General features: G+C 41.6%; 1 protein-coding gene across 1 annotated transcript in view; it reads right to left on the bottom strand.

Annotated features, from left to right (window-relative positions):
* Positions 1-1006: 1006 nt before the first annotated feature.
* Positions 1007-17500, bottom strand: part of p3h1 (prolyl 3-hydroxylase 1) — a 25480-nt gene continuing 8986 nt past the window's right edge. The window contains exons 8-15 of the mRNA XM_079742411.1: positions 17135-17262; positions 15681-15808; positions 14276-14371; positions 13302-13452; positions 5104-5221; positions 4858-4933; positions 4362-4502; positions 1007-1924 (exon numbers count right to left, since the gene is read on the bottom strand). Of these exons, the coding sequence (XP_079598537.1) occupies positions 1334-1924; positions 4362-4502; positions 4858-4933; positions 5104-5221; positions 13302-13452; positions 14276-14371; positions 15681-15808; positions 17135-17262 (1429 nt within the window). The 3' untranslated portion in view covers positions 1007-1333. The remainder of the gene's footprint in view (positions 1925-4361; positions 4503-4857; positions 4934-5103; positions 5222-13301; positions 13453-14275; positions 14372-15680; positions 15809-17134; positions 17263-17500) is intronic.

The following is a 17500-nucleotide window of genomic DNA, read 5'->3' as shown; positions in this document are numbered from 1 at the left end:
CATTTTGACGTAGTCTGTGCACATGCATGGATCGTCTTCTAGATGCCAGGCAGGAGAGGCCATTCCCAGCCCCCCGCCAGCTCTGAGTCGACCCCTCAATCAAAAAGCTTACTGCTGTCAGTTCATCTGCACGGCTGGTGCTAGTGCCAAAATAAAACACACACAGTATGGTGCTTTGCGTGTGTGTGTGTGTGTGTGTGTGTGAGTGAGTTTGTGTGTGTACGCACGCGTGTGCACGTGGGTATGCATGCGTAGATGGTCTTTGTGTGAAAACATGACTTCATCTACATGCTAAGCCTACACAACCACAAAATTATGCATCCCAGCACCCACTTGGTTGGAGCTGCAAAGGACACAGACAGACAGACCAGTCTTAATGGGGTCCGCACACATATTTTACTTTCTGTAAGAATAACTGCAAACACCTTTGTAGGTTACCCACAATTTAGTCTCTTGGGAATCTGTGGGCATTTGGGGCAGAGTTGCAATTAACAGCAATTTGATTCAAGATAACGGAAAAAAGATAGAAATATGGATAACAGATAATATTAATCACAGACGCGAAATTATGTCACAAAAGAAGGTAGAATAAATATGAACATTTGAGACTTTAACGGTCTCAAATGCCACAAGCCACTCTCAGATTATAAGCTTTTTACCACAGTATCTCAGGCTGAACGCCATAGTAACATGCAGGCCCCATATCCACTAAAATAGTCAATCAAATGTGGCGCAAGAAATTAAAATGCTTCTATACTACCCCCTAGCGGCTACGTTAAGTATTAAACAAGCATGTATATGGTTATTTAAGCCTATACCAGGTGTTTTGTAGAAATGCATCAGTCTTTTCTGCATGCTTTGCGTACGTTTTGTCCTGTTTAAAAACAAAAACCAACAGCTGTTGGCCCATTTACTGATGTTTAATCGTGGCTATATATAGTAGATTTATTGTCGCTTTGTATGGCACTTCTGTGTTTATTTCGGTATATTTTCACGAAAAGGCTGTTGAAAACTCACTTTCCTTAACCAAGTCAGCTTTGAAGGTGTATTTTTCATTGGCTTCATACACAAAAATACTTTTATGTAATATATTCAGTCGAGGCAATTCTGGTCGAATTAGTGATCTCAGATTAACTATCAATTAGTTCATTGGATTTAATTCAGTAACAACACAGCAGTCCTTTGTATTTCAACATGGTTCAATGTATCCCAGAACAACGGCTTTTATAACACTACAATATTGTAACTTTGCCTTCCCATATTAATACATTTTGTAAAATTTTAAATACATTTTAACTAAATAAAAAATACAAATACTACAGTACCATTTTGATCACAGTTCATCCTTATCTTTCTCGGATTCAGCATCAACTGACTTTTTAGATTGATCTTTGGTGCTAGATTTTGTTGTCTTTTTCACAGGTACCTTAGATACTTTTGTGGTGGCCTGCTTGTCTTTTGTTTTGGCAGGCTGTTTCTTAGCCTCCACCTTGGTCCTGGATTGGGCTTTGACTTTGTTTCCGGTCTTGGCTTTCGCCTTGTCTCCGGCTTTGGGTTTTGTCTTGTGCACAGTTTTGACTTTGCTGTCTTTTTCATGGCTGGCTGTTTCCTCCTCTGCCTTTTCCTTCTGTGTATCTGCTGGTTTCTCAACCTGTGCATCAGACAATACCACAAGCTCCTCCTTCTCCTCTGTGGGCGTGTCCATGGGCGCATCTTGGGGCATGTCTTGGGGCATGTCTTTTGGAGTGTCCGTGGGCAGGTCTCGGGGTGGATCAGTGGGCTCTACGGCCATTGGCTCAGGGTCCTTAGGGGGAGAAGCCTCAGTGGGGGGCGTGGCCTTGAGCTCCTCGGCCCCGGTACCAGTGAACGCGTGGTCGACGGGCGTGGAGAACATGGTCAGCATGTCCTGGGCTTGGATCCTCTCCTAGCACAACACACACACAGGAGAAGGGCTGAAAGGATAGTTCTTCCACACCTCATCCAACCACACACACACTAGACCAGGGGTTTTCAAAGTATGAGAGAATGAGCCCCCCCCTCAGAGAACAAATTTCATCTGAGCCCCCCCCCCCCCCCCAATTTTTTTTTTCTAAATCCCTGTGTTTTGAGGGTTAGGGTTAGGGTAAGATCTTTTAATTATTTTACACATTTTAAACATCTGATCATAATTTAAACATCTCTGATCATATTTTACACATTTTAAACATCTCTGATCATATTTTTTTGAAACATTTTAAACATTTTTGAAACATTTTAAACATATTTTTGAAACATTCTAACACATTTAACACATTTTAACATCTTTATCTAAGCATGTTTTTGCTTAACGTTTTCGAAATACATTTGAACATCTTAATCTGTAAACTGCCAGTTTAGCCTCCTTTTTTAGCTCACCTCAACTTTAGTGGGAGCAATGAGTTTGCGTAGCTATGTTCGAAATCGTTCCCCATCACGGATCTAGTGCACTATATAGGGTGCTCGCCATTTTGAAGTGGTGTTCGAATTCTCAGTGGTAAATTTCACGTACTATAAAGTAGACTTAAAATACCCTAAATTTGAGTGAACATACAATGCTCCCTACATGTTACTCCCGTATACCACAATGCAATGCGGTCGTGTTTTCCCAGAGGAGAAAAAGAAGCTGAATAATAACGAAAACGTATACATTTCTCCGGCTTTCGTTTAGAAATGTCAACAATTTGTTTGGGATTTAACATAGAAAATATAACATTCAAAATTAATTTAAAAAAAACTTGATCAAGGAAATGTAACATTCAACATCAATACAACCTCCAGCTTACATCGTGGGTGTCCGGTTTGTTTACATGATGTGGGCGCATCTGTCTGCGTCACACAAATACCCGGCGCATTTACTGACGCAAAAGACGTTTAGAAATGTACAGCGCAGTGTCCGAATTGTCGTTTGTTCGTTCCCTATATAGTGTACTATATCATAAACACTATATAGGGAATAGTGAGTGAGTGAATAGGGACGACGCGGTGTCTGTTTTTTCAGTTACTTTTTCTGGTTTATTTTTTTCTCACGTCGCGCCCCCCCTGAAGAACTCTGGCGCCCCCCAGGGGAGGCGCGCCTCACAGTTTGAAAACCACTGCACTAGACCACAGCTGGACCTCTGCTGTCATCTAGAGGTTTAGATCAACCATCAAGGTGAAGATAAATGTGAGGGCCACACTATACCTTTCTATATCAGGATGGAGGAGAACAGATCAAAGATACAAGAGGATGCAGACATTCTGCTGGTTGAGGTATATTCAGGGGATTTAATATTAGTAGAACATTAGAACTTAATAGGTTTTGAGATGGTTATCAATAATTATTCAATATATGCAAACAGATGCAACAAGGTGAATCGATGTTATAATAAGATAATAAATCTAGATTCATATCTTTCATAATCGTTGCTTAAATACTCGGTACTATCATACCGTTAAAACCTATAAGTATTGCATTGTCCAGAACGGTGATATTGTACGGACAAAACTCAAAATGCACTGAGGGGAAACCGAGGGCACAGATTGTTCCATTCCTATGTATTTGTGAGGTTTTGGTTCACCCTTCTATTTTTCTCTCTCTCTGTCCTATATTTTAGCAATACAGATATGGCCGTTCTGGAGTCCGACTGGATTGATTGGTGGAGGCTTGCCAACAAGGGCCAAGCCATCTGTTAAAAGGCCTCATCGGTTCCAGCTGGCGTCTCTGATGCTCCATCAAGCTCATGCTTGAGTAACACATGCAGTTTGAGACCCTGCCTGTTGTGTTTTGTGCTGTGTTTGTTGCCACTTTGGCCGTTGGTCACTTTTGCTGATAGGTGTTTCAACCTATCTTTGGCCCAGCATGTTGAAAGTTGGTAGGCAAGAGTGGACTTTCATTTGGTGCCCTGTTTTTGTTTAGTTAGGGAGCTAGGCTTACCCTTTGTTTTTCTTTGTAATAAGAAAGATTATATTTGTTTTAAGCTAAGCCTGTAATGTTTATTATTTTGGCCCAGGCTCACCCTGATGATGCATAGCTTCTTTCGGACTTAATATTCTTTTGTTACAATATATATTTTTGTTTAGTCTTGAAACCCAGTCTTTACTGTTTGAGTTGGCTCTATGTTACCCCCTCAATCCCCTAGGCTAGAAGGTTGTAACTCAGAGCAGAGGGGGAAGAAGAGTGTGGCTGGTGTTTCCTCAAAGGGGGCAGGTGGGAAACGTGGGACTAGTTTGGCTGAGCAACCGACACACACACGGCCACCATCCGATCAAAACCCCATCCGCTTCTACCGGGGTCCGGACCTCGCCCTCTCTTCCATAAGAACACACAAGTCTAAAGTCTGTGCTGCGTATACGGAGGCCCTTACCTTCTCGTCGTGGACGGGATCCAGGGTGAACCACAGTGCCACAGCGCAGCGTTGGCCCCTGGTGACGGCCCTCACGCCGTGAGGGTTCTCCTTCCCTGAGCCGAAGCCCACCACACGACCGCAGCGGGGGCGCACCTCAGCCTGCCAAAAAGACAGCATTAGGTACGGAGAGAGAGCATGCACCATGGGGGCACAGAGCCAAGAGGACATCATTAGGTACGGAGAGAGAATGAACCATGGGGGCACAGGGCCAAGAGAAAATCGTTAGGTACGGAGAGAGAATGCACCATGGGGGCACAGGGCCAAGAGGACAGCGTTAGGTATGGACAAAGAGCATGTACCATGTGGGCCAAGAGGACAGCGTTAGGTACGGAGAGAGAGCATGCACCATGATGTTGCACAGGTAGAGGATGTAGAAGCGATTACTCGCATGAAACCGGTAAATTATAATCTAATACGTGAATGAATTCAACACATGATAATGTTCCAAACTCACCGTGACCGTTTTACCGTCCAACATGGTGAAGATGAAATCCCCTCCTTCAAAGTCATCATTTAGGTATAGAATGGCACTGCATCGAAAGAAATGATGAGTAAAATCCCGGTATTTTTATTTATTAATATATATTCCTCACTCCTAAAGAGGAGTAAGAAAAAAATATGATATCTTTATTTATTTAGTGAGTGAGTGAGTGAGTGAGTGAATGAGTGAGTGAGTGAGTGAGTGTATATGTGCGCTCACCTGTAGTCTCTGTGTGTGTATGCTGGTGGCTCTTTGATACACTCGTTGCTCTCCGATACGAGCACACAGTTGTCCACGTGCACAGCGTGGCTGGGGTCTGTGCGATCCTCCTGGGTCTCTAGGAAGTCACAAGCAGGTCAACCTCAACACTCATGCACAAAGCCTAAATACAGATCAATATCTACTGTATACATCCATCTAGAGAAGAAGACAGACCGATTAGATTCATCTTTATTATCATTGAACAGCGTAGAAGAACTGAGACAATGAAATGCAGTTCAGCAACTTGTACAAGTGCAAATTATAAACATACTGTATGTATAGGGTATTATCTAGATAACTGATATATGAAGTATGGACACTATTGACGGTAGAACAGCGGTGTTGAATACATTAAGTAATTCATTATATATACAGTAGAAGACTGAACATGAGCAGCAATAGAAGTAGGTAGTAGAGATATGGTATAAGTGTATTATTATTATTTTGTACATGCACTACATAATTGTATGTAGTGCACGTACAAGCATTGCTACTAGTAAGATGTTACGTACAGAATAAAGTATGCAATAAGAAACATATGTACAGTAAAGACAGTTGTGTAAAAATGAAAACACTATAGGTGCCGTTTCTACAGTACGGACAGTAGTATAAATATGAATGCACCATAGGTTCAGTTTCTACAGTACGGACAGTAGTATAGATATGAATACACCCAACCCGGTATCACGCGATTTGGTGCTCATGCGCACAAACGTTAATCTATTGAATCGTGTCCCAGAGCACGATTGTCTGACTTTTTTCGTAACAAAATGTAAACCAATGCATTTTGAATGGGAGCGTTTTTCAGACGAGAGAGAGAGTGTGCGCAGACAGTGCAGTGCACCCTCTAGTTATATATATGTCAATATTTCCGTTTTTTAAGCAGACCTCCTCAAAAACTGAAACGAACGTGCTCCATAGAACATGCATTTCTCAGACAATTAACGTACTCCACAAAACGAAACGAGAGAGAGAAAGAGAGAGAGGGAGAGAGAGAGAGAGAGAGAGAGAGAGAGAGAGAGGCTTTAGAAGGGGTGAGCGCAGATAGTACAGTGCAACCTCTAGTTATATATATGTCAATGCTTAAATTTTTGCATTTTTGAAGCACCTCCTCAAAAACTGAAAATAAATAAATAAATAAATAACAGTAACCGTGCTCCAAAGAATGAAATGTAAACCAATGCATTCTGAATGGGAGTGTTTCTCCGATTTTTCCATGCTACACAGAACGAAATGTAAACCCATGCATTTTGGATTGGAGTGTTTCTCAAAATACACATATATATATATATTCATTATATAGGAGAGGACTGAGAAGAGGCTGAATTTTAACAGAATTCGTCCCATAACCTTATTTTGTACATCATTTTTTTGTTATGAATAGTTTAATATTTTCTGGTATACCAGAACCACACTTACAAATTGGTGGAAGTGGATTTTCAACGGTCAATTAGGCTACAGATCTTGTTATAATGAATTGAATAAAAGCTACATGGTCTAAATATTAGAGGCTAACTAAATAATTGTATATTTATATATATATAATATAAATTTTAACATTAAATTAATTCAATATTAAACCAATTCAGGGGGTCGGGCTGCGCAGTGCACGCTCTAGCATCATCGTGTTATAATGATAATTGAATAAAAGCTAGGCCTACATTTTAATATTTAATTAATTCAATATTAAACCAATGCATTTCAATCTGGAGATTTTTTTTGTGCACGCCCTCGCCCCCCATATCGTTCTATTTCCCACAGTTTAGACTTGTAATTAATATGTTTCTTTTGTATTCAACGTGACTCCTTTCATTTTTTTCATAACTGTCTGGTGGCTAGTAGGCCTAGGCTATAACGTCACTCTGAGAGATGTGCACGGACACATTTAACGAGGCAGGGTTATTTGAAATAATTCATTAAGTTATCCTGAGTGAGAGGTCAATCCTCCTCCTGAGTGTGTAGGGTGTGTATTCTATTCTTTTCAATGGGGCTGCGTCCACGTCACTTGACTGTCATGGTTGCTATGGCTGTTGCTATCGACCGCCCCCTCTGCTCCTTACATGGCTCTAAAAACCACGCGGCAATGGAGCTGCCGTCAATTGTGTTGTTTTTGTCGTAAACTAGGGTCCGCTGGTTAAAAAATAGACAGATATTCCAAGGTTTCCTTAAAGGCACCTTGGATGTTTTTATTTTCTGCAGTTTAGACTTCGTCTATAACCTATTTTTGAAAGCAAAACACCAAGCTCATTGATTTAACGAGGCAGGGTTATTTGAAACAATTAATTAAATATGTGTGAGAGGTCATTCCTCCTCCTGAGTTTGCTTCCTATTAATGTCTAGTGTACACCCCTACTGTCCACAAGCACCCCCCCTCCCCATATGGATTTGGAGAATTGTTGCCACGTCCCAGTGGTGGTGGCATCATATATATGAAAGAGGGCATTCAATTACACTACAATGATCAATTAGGAGGCCGAAGCCCTAAAAGAAATGATGCAATAGGGGACTGAGTCCAGAACATTTACACGTAAGCTATATCTTGGGGTCTCTTTCCTATCAAAGGGGGTCTCAAAGGACGCATACGCATCAACCTGTGGCTCCAGCCCTCCAGGAAATGACTCAGCAAGTGCTCCATCTCGTTGCACCTCACCCAGCGGCTCGCCTGCAAGATTTTGGCCTGAAGTTCTTCCCAGACCTACACCCTAGCCATCCAACATGCATATCTGAGAATCAGGCCTCTCTTTAATAATGACGAAAAGTAATGAGAGAAATGCACATTAACTTTTTTGTTATCTCATAAGCGGCGTGGTGCCGGCTCCTTTTGTCCTTTTTACCCCAGACTTCAAAAACACAGCTGGCCTTGGCCACAGGCCAGCTGTGTCTACACACCTTAAGCCACAAATGTACAGCTCCATCCCACAAAAAATGGGGACTAGAAACTAACCTCTGTCTTATGTACATTTACTCTACTGTTGGAGGTCAAGCCCATTTTCCGGCCTTTTCGAGATAGCAAGAGATGCCAAAATGTTTACACACATTTCACGGGATCCCGAGAACGACATATCCGAGATTTGGAGTTCTAGCCCTTAGAGAAAAAAAGTTTTCCAAAATGGACTGTTATTTGGACAAAGCCCCTCAGAAGTGTTGCCTGCAAGACCTAGTGGTTCAGAATGTGGTGGAAAAAAAACTTTTGAGATAGGAAGGTCCTACCGCCTTTAAATTTGAATACCTTATTCTAGGGCCTAACTGGGAACCCCACAACAAAACTTGGCCCGGTCGGACCCCGAGGGCAGGGAGGGGGGGGTCTGAGGTGGTTAGGGTTAGGGTTAAGGTTAGGGTTAGGATTAGGGCCGGCTTCTTCCCAGAGACCCACAATTAATTATATATGATACCACCGCCACTGGGAAGTGCCAAAAATTCTCCATATCCATATGGGGAGGGGGGGTGCTTGTGGACAGTGGGGGTGTACACTAGACATAAATAGGAAGCACACTCAAGAGGAGGAATGACCTCTCACACATATTCAATTAATTGTTTCAAATAACCCTGCCTCGTTAAATCAATGAGCTTGGTGTTTTGCTTTCAAGAATAGGTTATAGGCTGTGTCACTATAAAATCTGTCCATGCGCGTCTCTCAGAGTGACGTAACAAACCACCAGACAGCGATTTAAAAAAAACTATTCAAGTTCATTAAAAAAGTAATTTATTAATTACAAGTCTAAACTGCGGAAAATAACATATTCCAAGGTGCCTTTTGAAGGAAACCTTGGAATATCTGTCTATTTCCTAACCAGCGGACCCTAGGTCACGTGACGTTGACGCAGGCCAATTGAAAAGAGAAGGCCAAAAAAACGTAGGCATGTCACATGTTTAAAGCCGTTATTGTATTTAATTAATTAAATATTAAAATATATATTATATATATATAGAAATATACAATTATTTAGTTATACTATTATAAGTAGATGATAGCTTTTATTCAATTATCGTTATAACAAGATCTGTATCATGATCATTGAACAGCCTGAATGAAATTCATATTGACGGTATGGCACTATATAATTACAATTACAATTACAATTTGGGCATTTAACAGACGCTTTTATCCAAAGCGACTTACATCGGTTAATACTATATCCCTATTCTCGCACACCCATCTTGAATTTAATAGACCATTCTCGTTGCTTTGAGGAAGTCTGGTGGTCTCCGTAGCCTATATAATAAATAAATAAATGAATATCCTAAAAACGATCCAATAGCAAAGATGCTCACAGCGTCTAAGAGCCGTAGTCGGGTTAATAGGCCTACAGGTGTTAATGGGCTGCTGGAGCCAAGCTCTGAACGTCAAACACCGCCGGGTATGGAATAACATTGTATGCCATATCTCCGTCTGCAGACGACGCCGAGGGGTACTTTTCCCGTCAGCGAACGACGCTAAAGTGCCCTTGCCAACAGTCGGTATATGTTCTCGGAGTGAGACTGTGTTGTCAATACACACCCTACACACTCAGGAGGAGGAATGACCTCTCACACATGATAACTTAATAAATTATTTCAAATAACCCTGCCTCGTTAAATGTGTCCGTGCACATCTCTCAGAGTGAAGTTATAGCCTAGGCCTACTAGCCACCAGACAAAAAAAAAAAATGAAAGGAGTCACTTTGAATACAAAAGAAACATATTAATTACAAGTCTAAACTGTAGGAAATAGAACGATATGGGGGGCAAGAGCGTGCACTGCGCAGCCCTTCTGAAGTCGAAAAAAATCTCCCGATGGAAATGCATTGGTTTAATATTGAATTAATTAAATATTAAAATATATATTATACAGGCCTATATTTTTTTTTATAGAAAATGATTTAGATATAATATTATAAATAGACATGTAGGCCTAGCTTTTATTCAATTATCGTTATAACAAGATGATGCTAGAGCGGCACTGCGCAGCCCGACCCCCTTCTGAAGTCGAAAAAAATCTCCAGATTGAAATGTATTGGATTAATATTGAATTAATTTAATATTAAAATATATATTATGTATATATATAAATATACAATTATTTAGTTAGCCTCTAATATTTAGACCATGTAGCTTTTATTCAATTATCGTTATAACAAGATCTGTAGCCTAATGGACCGTTGAAAATCCACTTCCACCAATTTGTGGTTCAGGTATACCAGAAAATATTAAACTATTCATAATATAAAAACAATGTAAAAAATAAGGTTATGGGCCGAATTCGGTTTAAATTCAGCCTCTGCTGGCCCACAACTAGATCGTCTCATTTCCTCGTTACACGCTTTAATTTAATTATAATTAAATTATTATGACCATGGAGCCTTTATTTTCTTGCCGTTATCATTACATTCTTTCTCGTTATATCGATGTGAATTCTCGAAACAAAGTGGAAGAGAGAGAGGGAGCCATAGAGATGGACACTGATGCACTATATAGTCCTCTCCTATATAATGAATATTTATATATATACATATATAAATATATATATATATATATATATATATATATATATATATATGTATATTTTGAGAAACGCTCCAATCCAAAATGCATGGGTTTACATTTTGTTCTGTGTAGCATGGAAAAATCTGAGAAACACTCCGATTCAGAATGCATTGGTTTACATTTTGTTCTTCGGAGCACGGTTATTGTTATTTATTTATTTATTTTCAGTTTTTGAGGAGGTGCTTCAAAAATGTGCACTGTACTATCTGCGCTCACCCCTTCTAAAGCCTCTCTCTCTCTCTCTCTCTCTCTCTCTCTCTAGTTTCGTTTTGTGGAGTACGTTAATTGTCTGAGAAACCCGCGTTCTGTGGAGCACGTTCGTTTCAGTTTTTGAGGAGGTCTGCTTAAAAAAACAGAAATTTTGACATATATATAACTAGAGGGTGCACTGTACTATCGGCACACACCCCTTCTGAAGCCTCTCTCTCTCTCTCTCTCTCTCTCTCTCTCTCTCTCTCTCTTTCTCTCTCTCATTCTCTCTCGTTTCGTTTTGTGGAGCACAGTAATTGTCTGAGAAACGTGTTCTGTGGAACACGTTCGTTTCAGTTTTTGAGGAGGTCTGCTTAAAAAATCTGAAATATTGACTTATATATAACTAGAGGGTGCACTGTACTGTCTGCGCACACTCTCTCTCTCGTCTGAAAAACGCTCCCATTCAAAATGCATTGGTTTACATTTCGTTCTGTGTAGCACGGAAAAAGTCGGACAATCGTGCTCTGCGACACGATTCAATAGATTAACGTTTATGCGCATGAGCACGAAATCGCATGATACCGGGTTGATACACCATAGGTGCAGTTTCTACAGTACGGACAGTAGGATAGAAATGAATACACCATAGGTGCAGTTTCTACAGTACGGGCGGTAGTGTAAATATGTGTTACAAAGCTTGAGTGCAAGTGTTCAGTTACAAAGTGTAGTGACCGTAGTTTGCATTCTATGAGTTAGTAGTTCACCATCCGGATTCTATAACTACGCAGTTTTCAGCATCTGTAAACATCATTTTGGGACATACCACTAGTTCTCTGGCCTACTATGGTAAGTATGGAGTTTGGGATGGTTTGGGTTCGTCGCCATCTTTGTATCTCATTTCCCAGAGTAATGCTCTGTCGCCTGCTATTTGAGGCGTTGTTTAACCCCTGGGTTGCCCAGTGTTACCATGTATTTCTGTGTGTATTTTAGCCGTCGTTTTAACCCCTGGGTTCACCCTGTGTTACCGTGTTTTACCGTGTGTTAATGTGTGTATTTTAGTCATTGTTTTAACTCATGGGTTCACCCTGCGTTACTGTGTGCTACCCTGTGCTACCCTGTGTTACCGTGTGTTACCGTGTGTTACCATGTTTTACCGTGTGTTACTGTGTGTATTTTAGTCGTTGCTTTAACCCCTGGGTTCACTCTGCGTTAATGTGTGTATTTTAGTCATTGTTTTAACTCCTGGGTTCATTCTGAGTTACCGTGTGTTACCGTGTGTTACTGTGTGTATTGTAGTCGTTGCTTTAACCCCTGGGTTCCCCTGGGTTCCCCTGTGTTACTGTGTGTATTGTAGTCGTTGCTTTAACCCCTGGGTTCCCCTGAGTTACTGTGTGTATTGTAGTCGTTGTTTTAACCCCTGGGTTCACTCTGCGTTAATGTGTGTATTTTAGTCATTGTTTTAACTCCTGGGTTCATCCTGAGTTACCGTGTGTTACCGTGTGTTACTGTGTGTATTGTAGTCGTTGCTTTAACCCCTGGGTTCATCCTGAGTTACTGTGTGTTACCGTGTGTTACTGTGTGTATTGTAGTCGTTGCTTTAACCCCTGGGTTCCCCTGAGTTACTGTGTGTTACTGTGTGTTACTGTGTGTATTGTAGTCATTGTTTTAACTCCTGGGTTCATCCTGAGTTACCGTGTGTTACCGTGTGTTACTGTATGTATTGTAGTCGTTGTTTTAACCCCTGGGTTCACCCTGTGTTACCGTGTTTTACCGTGTGTTAATGTGTGTATTTTAGTCATTGTTTTAACTCATGGGTTCACCCTGCGTTACTGTGTGCTACCCTGTGCTACCCTGTGTTACCGTGTGTTACCGTGTGTAACCATGTTTTACCGTGTGTTACTGTGTGTATTTTAGTCGTTGTTTTAACCCCTGGGTTCACTCTGCGTTAATGTGTGTATTTTAGTCATTGTTTTAACTCCTGGGTTCATCCTGAGTTACCGTGTGTTACCGTGTGTTACTGTGTGTATTGTAGTCGTTGCTTTAACTCCTGGGTTCCCCTGAGTTACTGTGTGTATTGTAGTCGTTGCTTTAACCCCTGGGTTCCCCTGAGTTACCGTGTGTTACCGTGTGTTACTGTGTGTATTGTAGTCGTTGCTTTAACCCCTGAGTTCATCCTGAGTTACCGTGTGTTACCGTGTGTTACTGTGTGTATTGTAGTTGTTGCTTTAACCCCTGGGTTCCCCTGAGTTACTGTGTGTATTGTAGTCGTTGCTTTAACCCCTGGGTTCCCCTGAGTTACTGTGTGTTACCGTGTGTTACTGTGTGTATTGTAGTCGTTGCTTTAACCCCTGGGTTCCCCTGAGTTACTGTGTGTATTGTAGTCGTTGCTTTAACCCCTGGGTTCCCCTGAGTTACTGTGTGTATGCGCCGTCCGGACGTACCTTCCACGGCCGATCGGCAGACCAGGTGGGAGTATGAGAAGTAGAGGGGTGTTTCCAGGCGGAAGTAGGACTCCAGAACCTTCCGCACCTTCTCGCTCATGTCGAAGAACAGCCGAGCACTCTTCAGGGGCACCTTGCCTTCCTGCGCCAACTGTGGGACCGGAGAATTGCTGATCAGACATAGAAGGTGATGAACACCAACACACGTCCGCAAGCAACTAGCAAGACTAGCAGGATTTCTGCCTTTCTTCCCATCGCAAAAAAACGTGCTTTAAACCGACCGATGTTTGCAACGGCGATATAACTGCTCTCTTGTCACATCATGATGTGAGCCTAGCCCTTAGTCTTGAACTCCTAGACTAGACTTCACAATGGTAATAGAAAGTCGTGGTAGACTGGGCTTCGCTAGCGGCAGGCAGTGGCAGACTAGGCTTTGCTACAGCAGCTAATGACAGACTGGGCTTTGCTAACAGCAGCTAATGGCAGACTGGGTTTTGCGAATGGCAGGTAGTGGTAGACTGGGCTTTGCTAACGGCAGTTAGCAGCAGACTGGGCTTTGCTAATGGCAGACTGGGCTTTGCTATTGGAAGACTGGACTTTGCTAGCAGTAGGTATTGGTAGAATGGGCTTTGCTAGTGGTAGACTGGGCTTTGCTAATGGCAGCTAGTGGTAGACTGGGCTTTGCTAACAGCAGGTATTGGTAGACTGGGCTTTGCTAGCAGCAGGTATTGGTTGACTGGGCTTTGCTTACAGCAGGTAGTGGTAGAGTGGGCTTTGCTAGTGGTAGACTGGGCTTTGCCAAAAGCAGGCAGTGGTAGACTTGGCTTTGCTAACAGCAGGTTGTGGTAGACTGGGCTTTGCTAACGGCAGGTTGTGGTAGAGTGGGCTTTGCTAGTGGTAGACTTGGCTTTGATAACAGTAGGTTGTGGTGGAGTGGGCTTTGCTAGTGGTAGACTTCGCTTTGGACCACAGACCTTGACAGCCCTGAGGACAGTGACTCCCTGGAACAATTCGTTGGGGGAGTGGGGTGATGGGCGGCCCCTGTAGCCGTCGCCTCTCTGAGCTGCTGACTGAGAAACACAAAACAAACACATAAATTACTGCATATAGAATGCTATTGAACCCAATTAAAAATGCTTCCATCTTAGATGCTTCTATCACTAACCAATATCAAATCTGCCCTTCATAAGGGAAATCATAGAGAAAGTTATCCACCAGCAACTTAATTAAAATGTTTTGGCCTCAACTGGCTGCTATGACAACTTCCAGTCAGGACTTTGACCCCTTCATAGCAAACTACTCTCATTAAAGTTGAAGATGATATAACTCTTTACGCAGAAAAATTTGGCAAAATTTTAATATTGATGCTATTGGACCTCAATGCTGCATTCGACCACTCAACAGATTGTAAACAGTTTCCGGTCATATTTTCAAGACAGGAACTACTCTGCCTCCATTGGTATCTATGTATCTGAACAAACTAACGTAACGTGTGGAGTTCCCCAAGGTTCAATCCTAGGACCATCTTTATTCCACTTCCACATGCTCCCTCTAGCGCTAATTATGCTAAATAACAACATTGCTTACCATTGTTATGCGGACGACACACAAACAAATTGAGCAGGTCAAGGATCGGATGTGTCAGAAATTCCTAAAACTAAATAAGGACAAAACTGAGATAATTGTTGTCTGAGTCAAAGATGAGCGACTGAAAGGTGACCCTACACCTTGAGCCCCCCCCCCAAAGCAAAAACTGGGCCAGAATTATTGGCATTATTACAGATTCAGATCTACATTTAAACAGCCCTATCAGAATGTGATAAAATCAGCCTACTATCACTTGAAAAACATAACAAGACAAAGAGGACTCATGTCCAACTCAAGACTTGAGTTGTCGGTAACTTGTCCATGCCATTATAAGAAGTTGGTTTGATTATTGTAACAGTCTTTTTGCAGGTCTTCCGAAAAAAGCTCTTAGGCAGAATGCATTGCTTGAGTTCTAACACAGACCAAAGATTTTAAGACATTACACCAATTCCCAAATCACTAAAAGTACATCACTGAAAGTACATCACTGAAAGACTATCGCTATTTGAATCCTAGGTCTTAAAGATCAACTGGGACCAGTCAGCGAATATTTCCCTGAGTGAAAACAAACAACAATCTAAACCATGGGAGGAGTTCTTGAAAAGCTTTGTATTCACTGAGCTGATACATGGTTTTGGTATGGACTGGAGGCAAAAACCCTGAGGAAATACTTTAGTTTACAAACACCCATATTCTTGTGGACCTCACCCTTCAGAACGTTCATATAATGAATGTGTGCTTTGAAGCCAACCCTCCTCCAATGAAAACGGCCCAGCAGATCACACGACTCACGTTGGAGAGGCGGTGGAGCTCTCGACACTCGTCGTCACTGATCACCCCGTCAAACAGCACCCGCTGGGAGCCGTTCAGCTGCTTGGAGGTCATGGAGACCTGGATGTCCTTGTAGAGCACAGGGCCCCCTGGTGGAGAGAGGTGGTCAATAGAGCGACCGGATATTTCATATCAGGACGCCATGTGACGCCGTCTAATCATCCTCATCAAAAAATCCTCATCATCATCACCATCTAGTGTTAAAGTTGTGTACGATTGAGCCCCACCCAGTGAGTAGAAAGGCGACTTTTAGAATCATTCAAACTCAACAACCATGTTCTCTCCACTCTGACTCTCTGTTCTGTCCACTCTGACTCACTGTTCAACTGTATTCTGCCTACTCTGACATGCTGTTCCCCTGTGTGATGCCAACTAGCTCGGCTGGCGTGGGTTGGAGGGGTTTGGAGGGGTGATATTCAGTTTCTTGTAAACTAAGAGAGTGGTACGGGTTGGCCAGCATTATTTATTTATAGAATATATCAGTTATACGATGTACATTGACTACAGATATGTCCAGGTTATTTTAATTCATAAGCTGGTTGAAATGTTACACATTGCAACTTTAACATACAGACTAGACAGAGGCTATAAAAATAATTAGTTGCCGGTAAACCCAAAACCATTTTTTATGTGTCAATATGGTGAACTATTGTTATTATACCTCAATATTTGGTCACTGTAACTAAAATAAGACTTTTACTTAGAGAAAACAGGGGTAAAATGGAAGGGTGGCTGTGTGGATGTTATTTTGATGTCCACCTCTAAGACAGGGTTGAATTTTGTGATACAAACAAAGTATCACAAAAACTCTACATACATTATTATTATGTTTTATTCAAGAAGTAGTTCTCTAAGAAGATCTCTAATCTTCATCGGCCATCATTATCTTAGGCTTGGGTGATATAATATGTGGTTTAAGGTCACAATGTTATTATATTTTGATTTAGTAGAATGTTTCAAGACCATTCATTGTTATATCGTCAAGAAGGATCTGTTGTGTGCTGTAGCTATTTTCAGTTCATTGACTTTACCACAAACCATTGGTATATGATTCAACGGTTCTTAATCACCCCCCTCCCCAGGTGACAAGTACAAGAAGATCATAGAGTGTGCCAAGACTTTCCTCATGTTCCACCCGGAGGACGACTATCTCAAATACCTCTAAGTGTAAAATTACCTGGACATATCTGAAGTTAATCTGGATCGAAAGGGATTTCAATAATGTTATAAATAAAATAAAATCACATCCTAAAAATCCCATCAACAAAACGCTGATATGTCCATACCTTTCTCTTTGTTTCCCAGAATCTTACTATGGAATTCTGAAAGTCTCCCGCCTTATAACTGACTTCAAGTCAATTGCACCACATGATTCAGTGATTACGTTTAAATAACGGATACATTTGATGGCTCACCTTCAGGGATGGAAGCCATCTTGTTGATGTCTGTTGAGTCTTTGTTCTTCTCCTCCACCAGGTTCTCAATCTCCTTCATGAGGTTTCCGATCTCCTCTGTGATCCGAGCTGCCGTCTCCCTCTCTGTCCTGTAGACAGACAGACACACGGACCAATACACAGAGACACAATCAGAACGAGAGGTGGGTATTTTCATAGCACGTTACTGTCATCAATGTTTAAAGGCTACACTCTTGCTTTGGCAATACAATTATGAGGCTTCAGATTAAAATACAGAGGGAGACACACAGTGACTCAGAGAGAATCAGAGAGACCCAGAGAGAGATGCACTGAATGTGAAAGCTATAAGTTACACAGGGCTGGGAG

This window comes from Pollachius pollachius, assembly GCF_949987615.1.
Source record: "Pollachius pollachius genome assembly, chromosome: 8".
Classification (NCBI taxonomy): Eukaryota; Metazoa; Chordata; class Actinopteri; order Gadiformes; family Gadidae; genus Pollachius; species Pollachius pollachius.
This window is presented reverse-complemented; position numbering and strand designations above follow the sequence as displayed.